This window comes from Orcinus orca, chromosome 3 (assembly GCF_937001465.1).
Source record: "Orcinus orca chromosome 3, mOrcOrc1.1, whole genome shotgun sequence".
Taxonomy (NCBI): domain Eukaryota; kingdom Metazoa; phylum Chordata; class Mammalia; order Artiodactyla; family Delphinidae; genus Orcinus; species Orcinus orca.
The window spans coordinates 76,317,070-76,334,879 of record NC_064561.1 but is presented as its reverse complement, the minus strand read 5'-3'; the positions used below and the strand labels follow the sequence as shown (position 1 = coordinate 76,334,879).

General features: G+C 35.9%; 1 protein-coding gene across 3 annotated transcripts in view; it reads right to left on the bottom strand.

Annotated features, from left to right (window-relative positions):
• FNIP1 (folliculin interacting protein 1) overlaps nt 1–17,810 on the bottom strand; it is a 132,302-nt gene that overhangs the window by 58,029 nt on the left and 56,463 nt on the right. For 2 of the 3 annotated variants that reach the window (XM_004279881.3, XM_004279882.3), the window contains exons 3-6: nt 9,580–9,714; nt 5,884–5,984; nt 5,546–5,620; nt 4,136–4,227 (exon numbers count right to left, since the gene is read on the bottom strand). In XM_004279881.3, the coding sequence (XP_004279929.1) occupies nt 4,136–4,227; nt 5,546–5,620; nt 5,884–5,984; nt 9,580–9,714 (403 nt within the window). The remainder of the gene's footprint in view (nt 1–4,135; nt 4,228–5,545; nt 5,621–5,883; nt 5,985–9,579; nt 9,715–17,810) is intronic. The other variant, XM_049707230.1, reaches the window with a different exon arrangement.

Genomic DNA, 17,810 nt, shown 5'->3' with positions numbered 1-17,810 from the left:
CAATAAATGTAACCTACATACACAAAAGCTCTCTGTGGTCCTCAATAATGTGTGTAAAAGGGTCCTGAAACCAAGAAGTTTGAGGATGTCTGCTTACATCTTAGAAAAGAAGACTAACCTCTGAGTCTTTCCTCAACTTTGGCTTCTATTCTCCCCACTGAAACTACTCACATAGGCCACCACCAAAAGCCTTCCTGTTACTTAATGCACTCCGTACTATCTTACACTACCTTACATCATATTTGATGCTGACTACATTACACTTTGAACTTTTTTCCCTCAGTTCTCATGATAACACACACTAAGTTTTTTTTTTTCTTAGTCTCCTTTACGTGATTCTCTTCTCCTACTCCATCTTTAAAGCCAGCATCCCCAGGGTTCTATCCTCAACAATATTTCCTTCTCATTCATTCTTAAGCTTTCAATTATCATTTATATGATAATAATTCTCAAATCCATGGTAGAAACTGCTAACAATCTAAAAAAGGATTGTGTTCTCCCTTGCATAACATCAAGTAGTCTGTGGGAAGCAGCTGGCCAGCTAGGGACCATATTTCTCAAACCTCCTTATATACAGGTGAAGCTGTATGATTAGTTACCACCAATGGAATATGAGCAAAAGTGATGTATATCACTTTCAGGTTCAGGTGGTTTTGAAGGGAATGTGCCTTCTCCATACTCAATCTTTCCACTGGCTTTGTGTAGGTGAGCACAACCTTGGAGCCCATATTGTAAAGAAGGTAGAACTCCAAGAAGGAAGGAGACTGGACCTCTAAAACACTGCTTTAAGGAAAATTGTGAGAAAAAACCTCTATTGTTTTAAAACTATTATACATTCATTATCTTACAGCAGCTACCACCAGAATACATCTCTCTCTCTCTAACTACAATGGATATCTTCACTTGGATATCCTACCAATAATTCCAATTCAACATGCCTAAACCTAAAATCATCAACTCCCAATTTCTCATGTTCCTCCCGGTGAATGGAACCAATATCCATGCAATTACACAACCCGATAGCTCAGTGCCATCCCTGATTCCCCCTCTCCCCTCACCTCTTCTACCTAATTACCAAGTCCCGTCTACTCTATTTCTCCCAACGAAGTTCTCAACAATTCTTTATCCTTATGGACACAATTTTACTCTACATCCCCATGATCTGTCACTTGGACTATCATAAGCAGCCTTCTAACATGGGTGTTTTCTCAACCCCACTGGTTCATCTGAATCTATTCCTACAGCAATTAGAATATTCTTTTGCAGATAAAAATCTGATCTGATCATGTTTCTATATTGTGAAAACTCTTCTGTTGTTGCCTTGAGAATGCACCACAAAACTCTCCAGCTATAAGAACTGCAAATGGCCAAGCACCACAGCTGCTGTGTTCTTAAATTCACTGCCATGCTCGTGTAGGGCCACATATCCCACAGGCTGCGCCTAGCCAATGACTAAACACAGTAGCTATAGTAAGGCAGGCCCATTTTGGCAAGATATGGGTCACTTCTGACAACCAACTCTGACTCAAAGACTCGTCCACAGCCTTATCAAACCTTCCTTGGACTATATGGCAGGCTGGAACATGTCCACTCAAGCTTTTATTCCTCTCTTTCACTCAAGGCAAACATGCACCACAATCTGAGGGCTCTCTGAACCCTTCCCAGCTCCCTCTTCATTTCTCTCACCTAGTAATAATAAAATCCTTGCATGTTTAAACCTGTCTTGGCACCTGTTAAAAACCAGGAGGAAGACCCAAACTAACACACCCTCACTGGTACCCAACTGCTTATCCAAAGCATAAGTCCAAATTCCTCAGTGTAACCCACAATGCCCTTCATGATCCAGCTCTTGCTCACTTCTTTATTTCCTTTTACTTCCTTTACTTATACCCACACTGTGCTCCACCCACACTGATTTGTTCACATTCTTTCCACACTCAATGATCTCTTGCACTAGGTCTGTGCACATGTTACTGTTTTTTCCTAGAACATTTCTCTTCCCAACTGTCAGGCTAATTCTTCAAGTTTAGGCTCACTTCTTTAAAAAAGCCTTTTGTGATACTCCAAGACTGAATTGGGTGTTCCTCCTCATTTCTATCACAACATGCTCTTAGTCTTGTCCAAAAATTAACTACAGTATACTGTAATTGTATACTGTATTGTATTGCTTGTCTGACTTCCACTAACTAAAAATCTGTTGAGGCAGGAACTGTGTCTGGGTCACCACTATATTCTCAGGGCCTAGCAGAGTGCTTGGCATATAATAAGTGCTTGATAAGTACTTGTTGATTAATTGGAAATTTAAAAAAAATAAGAAATGGTGCTCAAATATCCTTGATTCACAATTAAGAATGTGCAAGAAAAAGCCGTTCATAACAAGGTCTGTGCTTTGTTAAATGCGTTAATTTCCTATTCCATGTTAAAACAGAGAAGTTGAGTATATCTAGCAACTATAGTGTACTTTACCTTTATACATAATGGATTTGTATTATTAAAATAGCTTTTAATAAGCCCCTTTAGCTTTGAAAAGTACCAAAGTATAAAGAAAAAAAGACTTATTTCTGTCACATTTTTACTTTATTAAAATGAATGAACTAATCAAGTTAAGAAAAAGCAAAACTTCTATTTTTCTATGAAATGCATGCTTTCTAAAACACGTGTCTGACACTGCAACTAGCCCATAGTAGGTACTTAATTAATAGCTGCTATTTGAATGAACATGAAGTATAAAAAATAATAGGATGCTACACTGTTAAAGGTGGGAGAAAAAACTGTTTTCTACTAATATGTATAACTGACATTTATTAAAATTAATTACAAATAAAAATTTCCACTAGGGCTTCCCTGGTGGTTCAGTGGTTGAGAGTCCGCCTGCCGATGCAGGGGACACGGGTTCGTGCCCAGTCGAGGAAGATCCCACATGCCACGGAGCGGCTGGGCCCGAGAGCCATGGACGCTGAGCCTGCGCGTCCAGAGCCTGTGCTCCACAAAGGGAGAGGCCACAACAGTGAGAGGCCCGCATACCGCAAAAAAAAAAAAAAAAAAAAAAATTTCTACTAAACAGGAAATGAGTGAAACATTCATCCTATTCTTTTTTTTTTAACATCTTTATTGGAGTATAATTGCTTTACAATGGTGTGTTTGTTTCTGCTTTATAACAAAGTGAATCAGCTATACATATACATATATCACCTCCCTCTTGCGTCTCCCTCCCACCCTCCCTATCCCACCCCTCTAGGTGGTCACAAAGCACCGAGCTGATCTCCCTGTGCTCTGTGGCTGCTTCCCACTAGCTATCTATTTTACATTTGGTGGTGTATATATGTCCATGCCACTCTCTCACTTCATCCCAGTTTACCCATCCCCCTCCCCACGTCCTCAAGTCCATTCTCTACGTCTGTGTCTTTATTCCTGTCCTGCCCCTAGGTTCTTCAGAACCAATTTCTTTTTTTTTTTTTTAAGATTCCATATATATGTGTTAGCATACATTCATCCTATTCTAACTGCTGTCCACTCTCTAATACACTACAGTTCGTTTTGCACTGGAAATATGGTCAGCAGTAATTTATTTGATCTTTCTAAGATAAAACAAAGGACCAGAAATTTTAGAAACAGTTTGTCACTTTAAAATGTTGAACTTAAATAACAAACAATAAACTAACCAAATTACTAAATAAGCTGCTATTTTAATAAATCTCTTAAGAAACATCAAATTTGAATATCTGCTCATCTGAATTACAGGTCGAAAAAACAAGCACCATTTTAAAATTACTCTATGGTTAGGGAAAAGAAAAGGGAGAAAGTATAATACCTGTCTCCCTCAGCTGAAATATTCAAGAGAGCTAGTAAGGGCTTTTTACATCAACAAAAGTACTTTTCAAAGATGCATCGAAATTAAAACCAAAAAACAAATTAGGTATTTCTTCAGCAGTTCTCTTTTATCAGGTACAAAATAAACATTATGTTCAAATATATGAAAACTAAATTTTTCAAATAATATAAATATTACACATTCTTGCAATTTAAATCCCTTTTCCACTTCTAGTATTTGAAATTCTTTGGTCTTCTAACATTATTAAGAACATTATTATCTACACTATTAAGAACATTTTTAAAATGTATAAAACCGTTTTACCTATATTTCCAAGTAATCCATTAATAATTGTGTTATTATCAGCCTTTAATGTACTGTTGTCCTGATTGATGAATTCAAGACTGTCTTGCAGCCTAAGTGGGAGGAGAAAAAAATAAATTCCAAATTTGTTTTATGCTCTTAATGGCAATTCTATGTATACCTCAAATTTTAAGTGTAAAACGTTTTTTTTTTAAGTTTTAAGTTTCCCTATTAGTACTATAAACCAACTAATCATTTAAATCAGGGGTTAGCAAACTACACCCTGAGGGTTAAATTAAGTCTGCTGCCTGTTTCTGTGAATAAAGTTTTACAGAATAAGCCACACCCAAGTGTCTATCAACAGATGAATGGATAAAAAAAGACTCATGTATATATATAGACAGTGGATATTATTCAGCCATGAAAAGAAAAAAAGAGGAAGTCCTGCTGTTTGCAACAACTTTGGTCCTTCAGGGCATTATGCTAAGTGAAATAAGTCAGACTGAGAAAGGCAAATGCTGTATGATATCACTTATATGTGGAATCTAACAAAGTCAATTCCCTGGCGGTCCAGTGGTTAGGACTCTGTGCTTCCACTACAGGGGGCACGGGTTCAATCCCTGATTGGCAAACTAAGATCCTGCAAGCCGCAAGGCATGGCCAATAAATAAATAACTTTAAAAAATTTGTTTAATTAAAAAGAAATTAAAAAGCCGAACTCAGGGGCTTCCCTGGTGGCGCAGTGGTTGAGAGTCCGCCTGCCGATGCAGGGGACACAGGTTTGTGCTCCAGTCCAGGAAGATCCCACATGCCACGGACCTGCTGGGCCCATGAGCCATGGCCGCTGAGCCTGCGCGTCCGGAGACTGCGCTCCGCAACAGGAGAGGCCACAACAGTGAGAGGCCCACGTACCGCAAAAAAAAAAAAGCCAAACTCAGAGATGCAGAGAGCAGAGTGATGCTTACCAGGGACTGGGAGTAGGGGAAATGGAGATAAAATGGTCAAAGGGTACAAACTTCTAGTTATAAGATTAACAACTTCTGGGTGTCTAATATACAGCAAGCTAATTATAGCTAATAATACTGCGTTATATCTTGAAAGTTGCTAACTGAGTAAATCTTAAATATTCTCACCACAAAAAAGAAATGGTAATTATGTGACAGGATGGTAGCAGCTAAGGCTATGGTGGTAATCACTTTGCAATATATAAATGTATCAAATCAACATGCCATATACTTCAAACTTACATAATGGTGTATGTCAATCATATCTCAACAAAGCTGGGGGAAAAAATCTGGCCTCCATAAACTTTCAAACTGAAGGGATGGAATAAAATCTGAATTTATGCTGCAATCCTGAAAGCAGCTTATTAGTTTTCATACTCTGCAGATCTTAAAGAATTCATTTCTCCCTTGATCCATAACTACTTACGTATTGAGACTTCCACAGATGCTGCTGCCAGTCCGTGCAGTAAAAACTTTGCTAAGCATAAGCTGTGGAGGGGAACTATGAAGAAAAAGAGAGGGATAGAGAGACATCGAAACTGAAACACAAGGACCTTTCCAATTTATTACAAATAAAAATGTTTAAGTCACAGAGATGTCACAGCATAGTTACAACAGCCATGAAGTAGCATTAAACCCATAAAACATCATAAACTTAGTATCTGACATTCTCAATCTGAGTGAAGACTATATGAAATTCTCCCATCTTTAAAAAACTAAACATTCTAAAATGGATTCATTAAGAAAAATCAGAAAATCCCTCACCGGATCTGATGAATCTTTAAGGTGGAGCCTTTATAGCTCATTGCTACTGAGCCAAACATCATCTCTCCAAGCATATTGGCATCAGAAGAGCATCGAGAACCCTAAACAATAAGCATAACATTAATAAAATTGCAGAATTTAAAACCTATTTCAAAAACTGATTTTTATTAATAATTCCTTTGCTGTATTCTACGTAATGTTTTTTTAAATGATTTTACATTGTATACACTGTTCTGCAGCTTGATTTTCTTCATTTCACAATGTCTTATAGATCTAAGCATATTGTTATACATAGATTCCTTTTAAGAGCTGCACAGTATTCTCCTATATGAAAACACCAGTTTATCAAGCCTGTTCCCCTTACTGACAGGCATTTAACTTACTTCCTGTTTTTTGCTATTACAAATAACGCTCAAATAAACATTCTTAGCCACATCTTAGGCATATGCAATGCTTCTCCAGGACAGATAACAAGAAGTAGAATTCACTGAACATGCTGAACAGATTTTACCGCTCCTATTGTGCAAAAAGAAGCATTTGCAAAAGGGGAAACTTGGACATATTTTGCATTTTTTTTAAAAGACTTATCTTAAGCATTAGAATGTCTTGTTTGCAAAGAATTCTGATTTAAAAAGTTATTCTTTTCCATTATTCTTTAATTGTCCTCATAGGAGTCAAAAAAATCTAAAAATTGACTCATCCATTTGGTTACTATTTATATACTGTGGCAAATACAACTAGTTAACCACCAAATATCTTATTCCTTATTTTTTGAAGTACAATTTGTTTCAAGGAAGCAATGTGCCCAAATGAAAAAAACTGCATTTCAGAGCCTCCCTTGCAGATAGGGGATTTCGAGTTGGTCTCTATATTCAAAGAGTTAAACCAGTGGTTGGAGTGGTAGCTTTCAGAACTATCCATTTACATGCATTCAACACAGTCCTGGTCAATGGAATATAAATGGAAATCATTGAAGATGAAGACACCATAAGAGGACGACAAGGCAACAAGTATGTACACAGTAACTGTGGCTAAGTAGAAAGATAAGGAAGCCTTGGTCTCTGAGGCCATCTTGAAGCCCATAAATTATCGTGCCTAGATGGCCTCTCTGCAGACTTGTCATGTGAAGAAACCAATCCCTAATTTGTTTAAGCCACTGTTTCATAGGATATCCCAATGCAATTCCTAACCAATACAATTAACATAATAAAACTGATGAGAAAGATGACCAAAAAACTATCTAAGATAGTAAATGAGGATTATGCACAAATTTCACTATGCCATTCTACCATGGGAAATCAAGAACTAGGAGTTTTTAAAAATACTTAAAAGATTCTTCTGAAGATAACAATAAAGTGATGAGGACCCCCATTTTACAAGTGAAAGCCAGGGAATACACCTACATACTATTTTTCTTTTTATCATGTGATTCTCTTTTACTCGTTTGCTTGTTTACTACCTGCCTTGGGTTAAACAAAAATCTATATATTTACATTTTGTCACCTTTCTTAAAAAGAACATCTTCAAATAGCAATCCATTTCATTATACATACTATGTTCACATTCGTTTTTTAATACATTCATTGACATATTGTTTTTTCTTTCTCAGTGCTATAGTCTTAATTTTAATAAAGGCACAAAGTTATTTTTTAAGAAAATAGGTTACTAGGTTACTACAAGAAGCAACTCATTTATTCTTGGGATTTGGTTAAGACAAAGTTTTTATTTCCAGAAGTCTAGGTATTACGTACATTTTAGAAACAGTAGAATAATTTTTTAAATGATAAAGTAGTTTATTTTTCTTTTAAGATCAACAATACCAATCTTACTTGGCAAACTAAACTGCTTCTGGATAATGAGAGAAATGAGAACCTTCTCTTACAAGCTCATTTTTGTTACAATGCATCTAACTCCATTCTTATTTTGACTAAAAATAATATTTCTTATATTAAACAAGCTACACAAATTTAAATATCAAGTCATTTAAACATTTTAATATTATAATTAAAAAAGAATTCTCAGAAGGCAAAATACAGTAAAAATAAATTGGTGTATAAATTTTATGAAACCACATACTTTGCTATTAAAGTTTCTCTCTGCCTGCTCTAATACATACCAAATAGTTATCATGAATGTCACTGACATGTTATATATTTTAATGTGACATAATCTATAATGAAGAATATAATTAAGAAAATGCTATTATCTTTAATGCTTTTTTAAAAAGGCTCTTATTTAAAAGTTCAATTCTTTGTAAGTACTCATTGCTGAAAGCAATAATCTGTAATACCCCATAAATCAAAAATAATGTTCTAGTTACCTGAAATAACACTTTATCAAGTGTAGTGAACTATATGCTATAATAATTCAATGCCTTCTTGCTAAAAAAGCAGATTTCCAAGACCATAATGAACCTACTACTAGAATATCTAGACATATAACCTGGGAACCTGTACTTAAAAAAAACTAGGGATTTTTGATGCAAAATGAGAATTATAATCACTCACTGCTTCAGGGTTTCTACAGTCTGGATCCATTTGCTAATACTATTTAACTGCATAACATTAAGAAGAAAGGCAAGTTTGTACAGTTGATCAAATTAGAAAACTTGTACATTGGCATAAGTATAATGATCCTACATAGCACAGCACTATTAGGAACCTGTTAGGGTAACATGCTTAAGATGGAAGAGGAATAGAGGAGGGCAGGCAGACCTATGTAGATATTAGGACTACATACTATGTAGGTAGTCCTAACATCTGGACTTTTATAACTTCGAAGCTGTTCCACATATACTGTCATGTTGATATGGTATAAGAGTTAGTTTCTATCCAAAAACAATTACCTAAGTATAAATAATTTAAAGGTCCAGGATTCTATTTTGGTACTGCTAAATGTAAAATACCTGTGATTCATTCATGCAAGCTTGAATGACACAAATTCACATTAGATGACATTTGCTTATTTGAAACCAAGTACTGATCCTATGTAAAATATAACAACATAACATAAGTTTATAGAGAAGTTCCTACATAGTCAAATGATTGGTTAATTCCATATTTTAAAAGAACAGCCGCATTAATTTTGAAAAATGAAAATGTACATTTCTGATAACATATATTTCAGCCATATTTTAATTTCATACTACAGCTGACTTGTATTATATTTATCTTCATATTTCAATAATTAAAAAGTATATAAAATAAGACATTATTCTGGTAGCCTAAAAAATATGAAATGGGAAATAAAAAGGAGAAAATGCCCCTGCTACCTGTGCCCAAAGCTCTCTATGCTTCCCCTATCCTAAGATTTATCGAAGTTCATAAACTTACCTACTTAATTATCTGTCTCCCCAGCTATACTGTAAGCTCCAGGAGGGTAAGCACTAGTCCCTGTTACATCCTCAGTCCCTAGGATGGTATATAACACGTTGTAGGCACTCAAAAATACTTGTGGGGCTTCCCTGGTGGCACAGTGGTTGAGAGTCCACCTGCCGATGCAGAGGACACAGGTTCATGCCCCGGTCCAGGAAGATCCCACATGCCGCGGAGCGGCTGGGCCCGTGAGCCATGGCCGCTGAGCCTGCGCGTCCAGAGCCTGTGCTCCGCAACAGGCCACAACAGTGAGAGGCCCGCATACCGCAAAAAAAAAAAAAAAAAAAACTTGTGAATGAATAAAAGACATCAGTGATCTTACCTGGTACTTAGGACACTGGTCTTTTACATCAGAAGATGAAGTCATGGAACTATCTAAAGAGGAAGAACTGTCTCCTCCAGGTTTCAGTTGGCAGCATTTCCCAAAGACTTTAACTTGAGCATCACTACAGAGCTTCTGAAAGGGAGACATTATTCCCATTCATATTTTAACAGATTTTCCACCATATATAAATTATAGCATAAAAACCTTTGGAAAAACCAAGGATGAAATAATTCAAAATAACATAACCTTAATATAATGACTATTTGCATTTTACTGTATTTTCTCCAGTACTGTTTTCTATTCTTTGTCTCATAGCTGTAATAATATTTGTGGCATTTTTTAACTGTACTTTTCTCACCAAAATTATTAAATCACGGGAATTTTTCTATATTACAATGGTCTACACAATGTTCATTGTTGGGACTTAATTATATACTGCAGCAGTTTTCAAATTATTTGATCTCAAAAACCTATTCATGCTCTTAAAAATTATTTAGGATCCCAAAGGCATTTTGTTTATGTGTGATGTATGTATCAATATTTTCCCATATTAGAAATTAAAATTGAGGGATTTTAAAATATTTATAAATTTATTTAAATATAACAATATACCCATTACAAGCTAATGTAAGTAACATATTTTAATGGAAAAAAACTGGGGAGATGTAGGAATAGGAAGAGAAATGCATATGAGACATATTTCAATGTACGTTCATATATATGTAAGTTTAATCTTTTGAAATGAGAACGCATCCATGTATTGGACAGTTACATTTTTAATAATAGCTGAGCTTAGGACCAGAAGGCTGTACTGTCTAGCATGGAAGAAGAATGTATTTCAATTTTTTGCTTTAGAAATAGAGACACAGACATAGAGAACAAATGTATGGATGTATGGATACCAAGGGGGAAAGGGGTGGGGTGGGAGGAATTGGGAGATTGGGATTGACACTACTGCATTATTGATAATATGCATAAAATAGACAGCTGATTAGAACATACTGTATAGCACAGGGAAGTCTACTTAGTTCACTGTGGTATCCTAAATGGCAGGGAAAAGAAAAAGGGAGGGGATATATGTATATACATGGCTGATTCATTTTGCTGTGCAGTAGAAGCTAACACATTGTAAAGCAACTAGACGCCAATAAAAATTAGTAAATAAAAAAATTTTTTTTTGCTTTATTCCTCTTGTTCTCCTCTCCCTCCTGAACAGGTTCTAGAGCTTTCACTGCTCACAACTACCAAAATTGCAATCCACCAAGTTCTCTGATACTCCTAAAAACATTGCAATGCTTTACCACAGTTACCAGTATGTTCATTCTTCAAAACCCAGCTGGCCTGACTTATCTACTATTGCAAACCACCATTTATCAGTCAACAAAAGTAACTGAATACTATGTGTACCAAGCACTAGCGAAAAGAAGTGAATAAAACAGTTCTTTTCCTCGTGGAACTAACAATCTAACAGGAGAAGGAGATATTTAACAAATAGACAAATTAGTATAATTAAATACACTATTTCAAATATGTCTAATAAAAATAATAATGATAGCAACAGTTAACTCACATAGCACCTAGTATCTGGTCAGGTACTCTTCTGTTTTACATATATTTACTCTTTTATTCCTCACAACAACTCTATGAAGTAAGTGCTATTATTATCCCCATTTTACAGATAAGAGATTAAGGAGCAATGATGTTTATGTGAACTGTCCAAGAAAGACTTAACTTAGTCTAGGCAGATCAGAAATGATATTTAAACTGGAACTACAAAAAAGCATAGGAGTTAAGGTGAAAGAAGAAGAATGGGAGGGCTAGAAAGACATTCCAGGCTGAGGTAACTATATATGTCCAATCTCTGAAACAAGAAGCAAATTGCTAGAGGGAAGAAAGGGACAAACATATATCAATTCCAGGACTGAAGCATAATTTCTGCTCCTAGAAGGCCAATGTCTATGGTGCCATGTCCCCTCACTAGACCATCTTCCAACAAAGCTGTTGCTGCTTGGTTTCAAAAAAGCCATAACTTAAGAATGGGAAAGAGAAAAGACACTGTACAGAGAAAGGGGTAGGGGTGTGTGTGTGTGTGTGTGTGTGGGTGTGTGTGTGTGTGTGTGTGTCTCACAGCTTTTACATACACTTCTATGCACAATGTCTTATAGATCTAAAATCTCTACAACAGGACAATCAAACTAAGTCAGAATTGAAATACACATAACATGCCTTTCCCAATGTTCAATGTGCATCTGCATTATACATTAACCAGATCCCCTCAAGGTAGGAGGATGTAATCAACTTTGAGAAAAACAGTCTCTTTCTTCTAATGCCAGCATTGTAATTTTTAAAATTAATATTCCTTTCCCATCCTCTACAGGGGATCACACTGACTAAAGGCTCATTCTGTATGTGCATACCTGACTATAAAAAATCTATGATGAACTTTATTTATAATTTTAACTTGTCAATATGATACATGATTCTTTCTCTCAAAAACATACACCTCTCTAACTCCTGACCAGTGGAACAATTCTCAGAGCTTCTGAAAATCTGTCTCCCACGTTACAATCCTCAATTTGGCTCAAATAAAATTATCTTTATTTCTTCTTAGCTTAATTGTTAATTGAATTTTCATCGACACAAAGAAATCTAGATCCCACTCTTTACCCTTTTCCCCACTCCACACATTGCCAATAAGTAAAATCATTTGTATTGGTTTACTATTATCCTTCCAGTATCTCTTTTCAAATATAAGCATATTCCCTTTCCTTTTCTCTTACAGAAAAAGTGATTCAGTTCTGCCGTTGCTTTATTTTCCACTAATATCATAGAGAATCTTTTCATCTATCTTTAGAAATCTTCCTCATTGTTTTTTTTAAAAAAAATACAGCTACACAGTATTCCAGTGTGTGAATATACTATAGCTTATTTAACCAGTCATCTGTTAATAACCCTGCCAGTGGAACTGCTGGGTCAAAACATAAATACATGTAATTTTGGTAGATACTGCCAGACTACCCCTCCAAGGATGTCATTTCACTCACTCACTTTAACAGCAAAGTACTGTCATGCAACATTTGGGTTTTTGCCAATCTAAAAGGAAAGAACTAAAATCACAACATAGTTTTAATTTTAATTTCCTTATTATGAATGAGAAGAAGAATCTTATTAAATGTGTAATGGCCATCTGTATGTGAACTCCCTGGTCTTATCGTTCACCTAATTTTCTACTGAATGTTTCTCCTGTCTTGATTTCTAGGAATTTTTTATATAGAAAGATTACCAGCTGGTTTTATATCCTATAAAAATGTTTTCCCATACCATTTATCTTCTGATTTTCCTCATGGTAGTTTTTTTCTTTTTTGTTTGCTTTTGCTTTGTTTTGCCCACCATCCAAGTTATTTCCGTTTCTTTTTTTATTTGGTTGTCAAATGCGTAAGTCTTTTAACTTTATGGCTTCTGCATTTTGAGCAATAGCTAAAAGGTGTTTTCCACTCCATGGATACATAGGAACTCATGTTATCTTTTTGTAATATCACAGTTTTATTTTTTTTACATGTAAATGTTTGATATACTTGAGATATGAATCTAAGTTTATCTTTCTTATAATTGGCTAATTATCTAATACCATTTATTAATCTTTACCCTACTGATTTAAGATGATGCCTTTATCATATATTAAATTCTTGCATGTATTTAGATCTACTTCTGATCCTCTATTTCATTCCATTAGTCTATTGATCTATTTATGTTCCAATAATATATTCTTTTAATTATTGAGACTTTACAGTATATTTTTCAAATCTGGTAGAACTTACTCAACCTCACTACTCTTTCTTCTTCAGTTTTCCAACCTATTATTGCTAATTTCTTTCCATTTGAACTTTAGAATCTGCTACCTAATTCCAGATACCACCAACCACCAAAAATAATAATAATAATAACAACAACAATAAGGTTGCCATTTTTATGGAGATAGCATTATTTTACAAAGCAACTTAGAGAGAATAGACAACTTTATGACATTAAGTATTACCCAAATATGTATTTTGCCTTTTCATTTGCTCAAGTAAGCTTTTATGTACCTCAAGAGATTTTTAAAGTTCTAAACATATAGATTTTGTTAAGTTTATGAAAAGGCATTTTTTTAATTGCTATTTTATTTTTTTAAGGTGCTAAAAAATAAATTAATTTTATTGAGTTCCCAAATGCTTAAAGCACTTGTCCTTTTTTACTTAGAAGCCCCCATGCTCCTTCTTTTTTTTTTTAACATCTTTATTGGAGTATAATTGCTTTACAATGGTTTCTTAGTTTCTGCTTTATAACACAGTGAATCAGCTATACATATACATATATCCCCATATCTCCTCCCTCTTGCGTCTCCCTCCCACCCTCCCTATCCCACAAAATTGCTATTTTAAATGGAGCCTTAGCTTCCTTCATACTTCCAATTGGAAGTTATTTGTATATCCTGAGTTTACTGATTTCTGTATATTAACTTCTATATAGATTCAATTACCTAACCAAATCCTATGTTCCAAATCTGATATCACAATTACAATTCAACTACTAGCACTTGTACAATGCTTCTGAGTGTACAAAACTCTAACACATTAAAATTTGTATTCACCTTTCCAAAGTTATTTGAATCTGCTGATGTACAACTTTATTCTTGTATATAACCAATGAAGGCTGAAACATGTGAGTGACGATGTAAATTCACTGGGAACACATGCACTGGATTATTGTTAACACAGAAATAATGTCCAAGATAAAGATAGTATCATATGATCAAATCACACTTGATCCATTTGGCTATATCAGTGTTCAAAGAAACCACATCTCAATAATTTTTACATTTCAACTAGATGCTGAATAAGGTCTGAGGATCAAAAGTAAAAAAATAAAAATAAACTTTTACAAAAGAGAGAAGTTTCTTGGGCTTCCCTGGTGGCGCAGTGGTTGAGAGTCCGCCTGCCGATGCAGGGGACACAGGTTCCTGCCCCGGTCCGGGAAGATCCCACATGCCGTGGAGCGGCTGGGCCCATGAGCCATGGCCACTGAGCCTGCGCATCCGGAGCCTGTGCTCCGCAACGGGAGAGGCCACAGCAGTGAGAGGCCCACGTACCGTGAAAAAAAAAAAAAAAAAAAGAAGTTTCTTGATTACAATCACTGAATGTTCAAGACTCATTTTTCACAGAATATAATAGAGTTGGAAAAATAAATGTTCTGAGAAAGCTATACACTGATTAATATAATTTTATTTCAGCATTGTAAGACAATATTCAGGAAACTGCTAATGCCTAAACTATCTCATCATTATGTATAGACCCAAAATATTGTGTAGTAAGTTTAAAATGATCATTTACATCACACAGTCCCTCTTTGCCTATATAGAACTGACATGATTTGATGTTCCAAAGGTATAAGTACAGTAAAGTAGATGAAAAAAATCACTTAATGATTCCAACAGCTCACAATTTGGGGAAAAAACATGTGTTCTGTAGCGTTCAAAAGGAACATATAAAATCTTCATTAAAGTATTTACAGGATTTTGATAATAAACTTCCTAACTTTTAATTAAAGCTGATCAAAATATGTCCTGAGTATTTACCATGTGTGAGGCAGTGTGCCGTTTAGGAAACAAAGGTGAATAACAGACAAATTTTTTACTTTTTTTTGCAATTTAATAACAAATAAACATACAAATATAGCTCCGATATAGAAGTCTGTGAAAGACTATAAACAAAGGACTATGAGAATTCTTATGTAGCAGAAAAGAGGAATCAGAAAGGATTCATAAAGTTGTGATACAATAAACCTTGAAGGAAGATAAATCTTCATCTAGGGAGATAGCACGAAACATGAGGATATATAAAACAACTGAGACTGGAAATATTCAAGGCTGTTTGATTTCTAGTCACTGATGAGTCTAGAGGAAAGTTTGAAAAAGAAGAAGCAGGCTTACAGGAAAATTTCAGAAGACTGAGAAATGAGTGGATGGTATGAGCTTAGAGCTGGTAGACAGATTACTACTGAGAGACTAAGAGACACAGAGAAGAGACTAAGAGATACAAAGGAGAGATTGAGCTGAGACACTGAGGAGAGCCAGAGAGAGAGTGAGTCAGAGAGGCTACGAGACACCAACAAACACTGAGAAGGAAGACTGAGAAGGATCAAAAAAGACAGAGACAGAAAAAGACAGAAGGGCATATAAATAAAGGAGAAAGTAAAAGGATAATTATTTTGTTGGTGTTGGGTAAAGAGACTTTGTGAAGATTTGCAGGCAAAGAAAAAAAGCTAACAGAGAGAAGAAGGAGATATCAGATGGAGAGAAGACTAATGAGACTAATGAAGCATCATTTCAGAAAAAGTGGGCAGAAAGGGTTCAAGAAACAGCATGACACGACACTCACAAGGCTGTTTAAGACAAAAGGGAAGAATGCTAAAGAAACACAATGAATAGCATCAAGAGAAATAGTAAAGAAGTTACATGCTGCAATTCAATGGAACATCATCAAGCACACAAAAAAACTTCAATAAATATTTGCTAAAGAAATCATCAAGAGAGTATTGATTGTCAACCTGTCAGTCTTAGACAAGTTCTGCTGAGCTATTAGCAGTCTAAACACAAAAAAAACATGCCTATCACATTTGCAGCTAGCCTTAGATTTCAACTGTCTGCTTGACCATCTACAATTCTATGACTCTTAGGCATCTCACCACTCAGCTATTCAAACCAAAACGCTGAATTCACCAAACGCTTCCTTCTCCCTCATCCCCCCACATCCAACCATTCCCTAAGTAACAAGGTGATTTTTTCACTTTTTTTTTTTTTTTTTTTTTTTTGCAGTATGTGGGCCTCTCACTGTTGTGGCCACTCCCATTGCGGACCACAGGCTCCGGACGCGCAGGCTCAGCGGCCATGGCTCACGGGCCCAGCCGCTCCGCGGCATGTGGGATCTTCCCGGACCGGGGCACGAACCCGTGTCCCCTGCATCGGCAGGCGGACTCTCAACCACTGTGCCACCAGGGAAGCCCGATTTTTTCACTATTTTTAAAAAATTGACATATAAGTGACAACAGCATTATATTCATTTCAGATGTATGACATAATGATGCAGTATTTGTAATATATATTATAAAATGATCTCCATAATGTCTACTTAACATCCATCACTATGCATAGTTACAAAAAAATTTTTTCCTTGTTATGAGATCTTTTAAGATCTACTCTTTTGGGCTTCCCTGGTGGCGCAGTGGTTGAGAGTCCGCCTGCCGATGCAGGGGACACGGGTTCATGCCCTGGTCCAGGAAGATCCCACATGCCACGGAGCTGCTGGGCCTGTGAGCCATGGCCACTGAGCCTGTGCGTCCGGAGCCTGTGCTCTGCAACAGGAGAGGCCACAACAGTGAGAGGCCCGCATAACGCAAAAAAATAAATAAATAAATAAAAGAAAAAAAGATCTACTCTTTTAGCAACTTTCAAATATACAATACAGTATTATTAATTATAGTGACCATATGTACATTACATTCCCATGACTTATTTATTTTATAACTGGAAACCTATACTTTTTACCCCTTTCACCCATTTTCCCCACTCCCTACACCTGCCTCTGGCAACCACCTATCTGTTCTCTGTATCTACGAGTTCAGGTTTTTTTAGATTCCACGTATAAGTGAGATCATACAGTATTTGTCTTTCTGTGTCTGACTCAGTTCACTTAGCATAATGCCCTCAAGGTCTATCCATGTTGTCAAAACCAGGAAGGTTCCCTTCTTTTTTATGGCTGAATTATATGTATTTTTTTCTTTATCCATTCATTCATCAATGGGCACTTAGGTTGCATCCATGTCTTGGCTATTATAAATAATGCTGCAGTGAACACTGGAGTGCATAGATCTTTTCAAGTTAGTGTTTTTATTTCTTCAGACTCAGTAATGGAGCTGCTGGATCATATGGCAATTCTATTTTCAATTTTTTGAGGATTCTCCATACTGTACTCCATTGTGGCTACATCAATTACATTCCCACAGATAGTGCCCAAGGGTTCTCTTTTCTCCACACCCTTACCAACATTCGTCATTTCTTGTCTTTTTGGTAATAGCCATCCTAACAACTGTAAGGTGATAAAACAGTTGCAGTTCTGATTTGCATTTCCCTGATGATTAGTGATGCTGAGCACCTCTTCATGTACCTGTTGGCCAACTGTATGTCTTCTTTG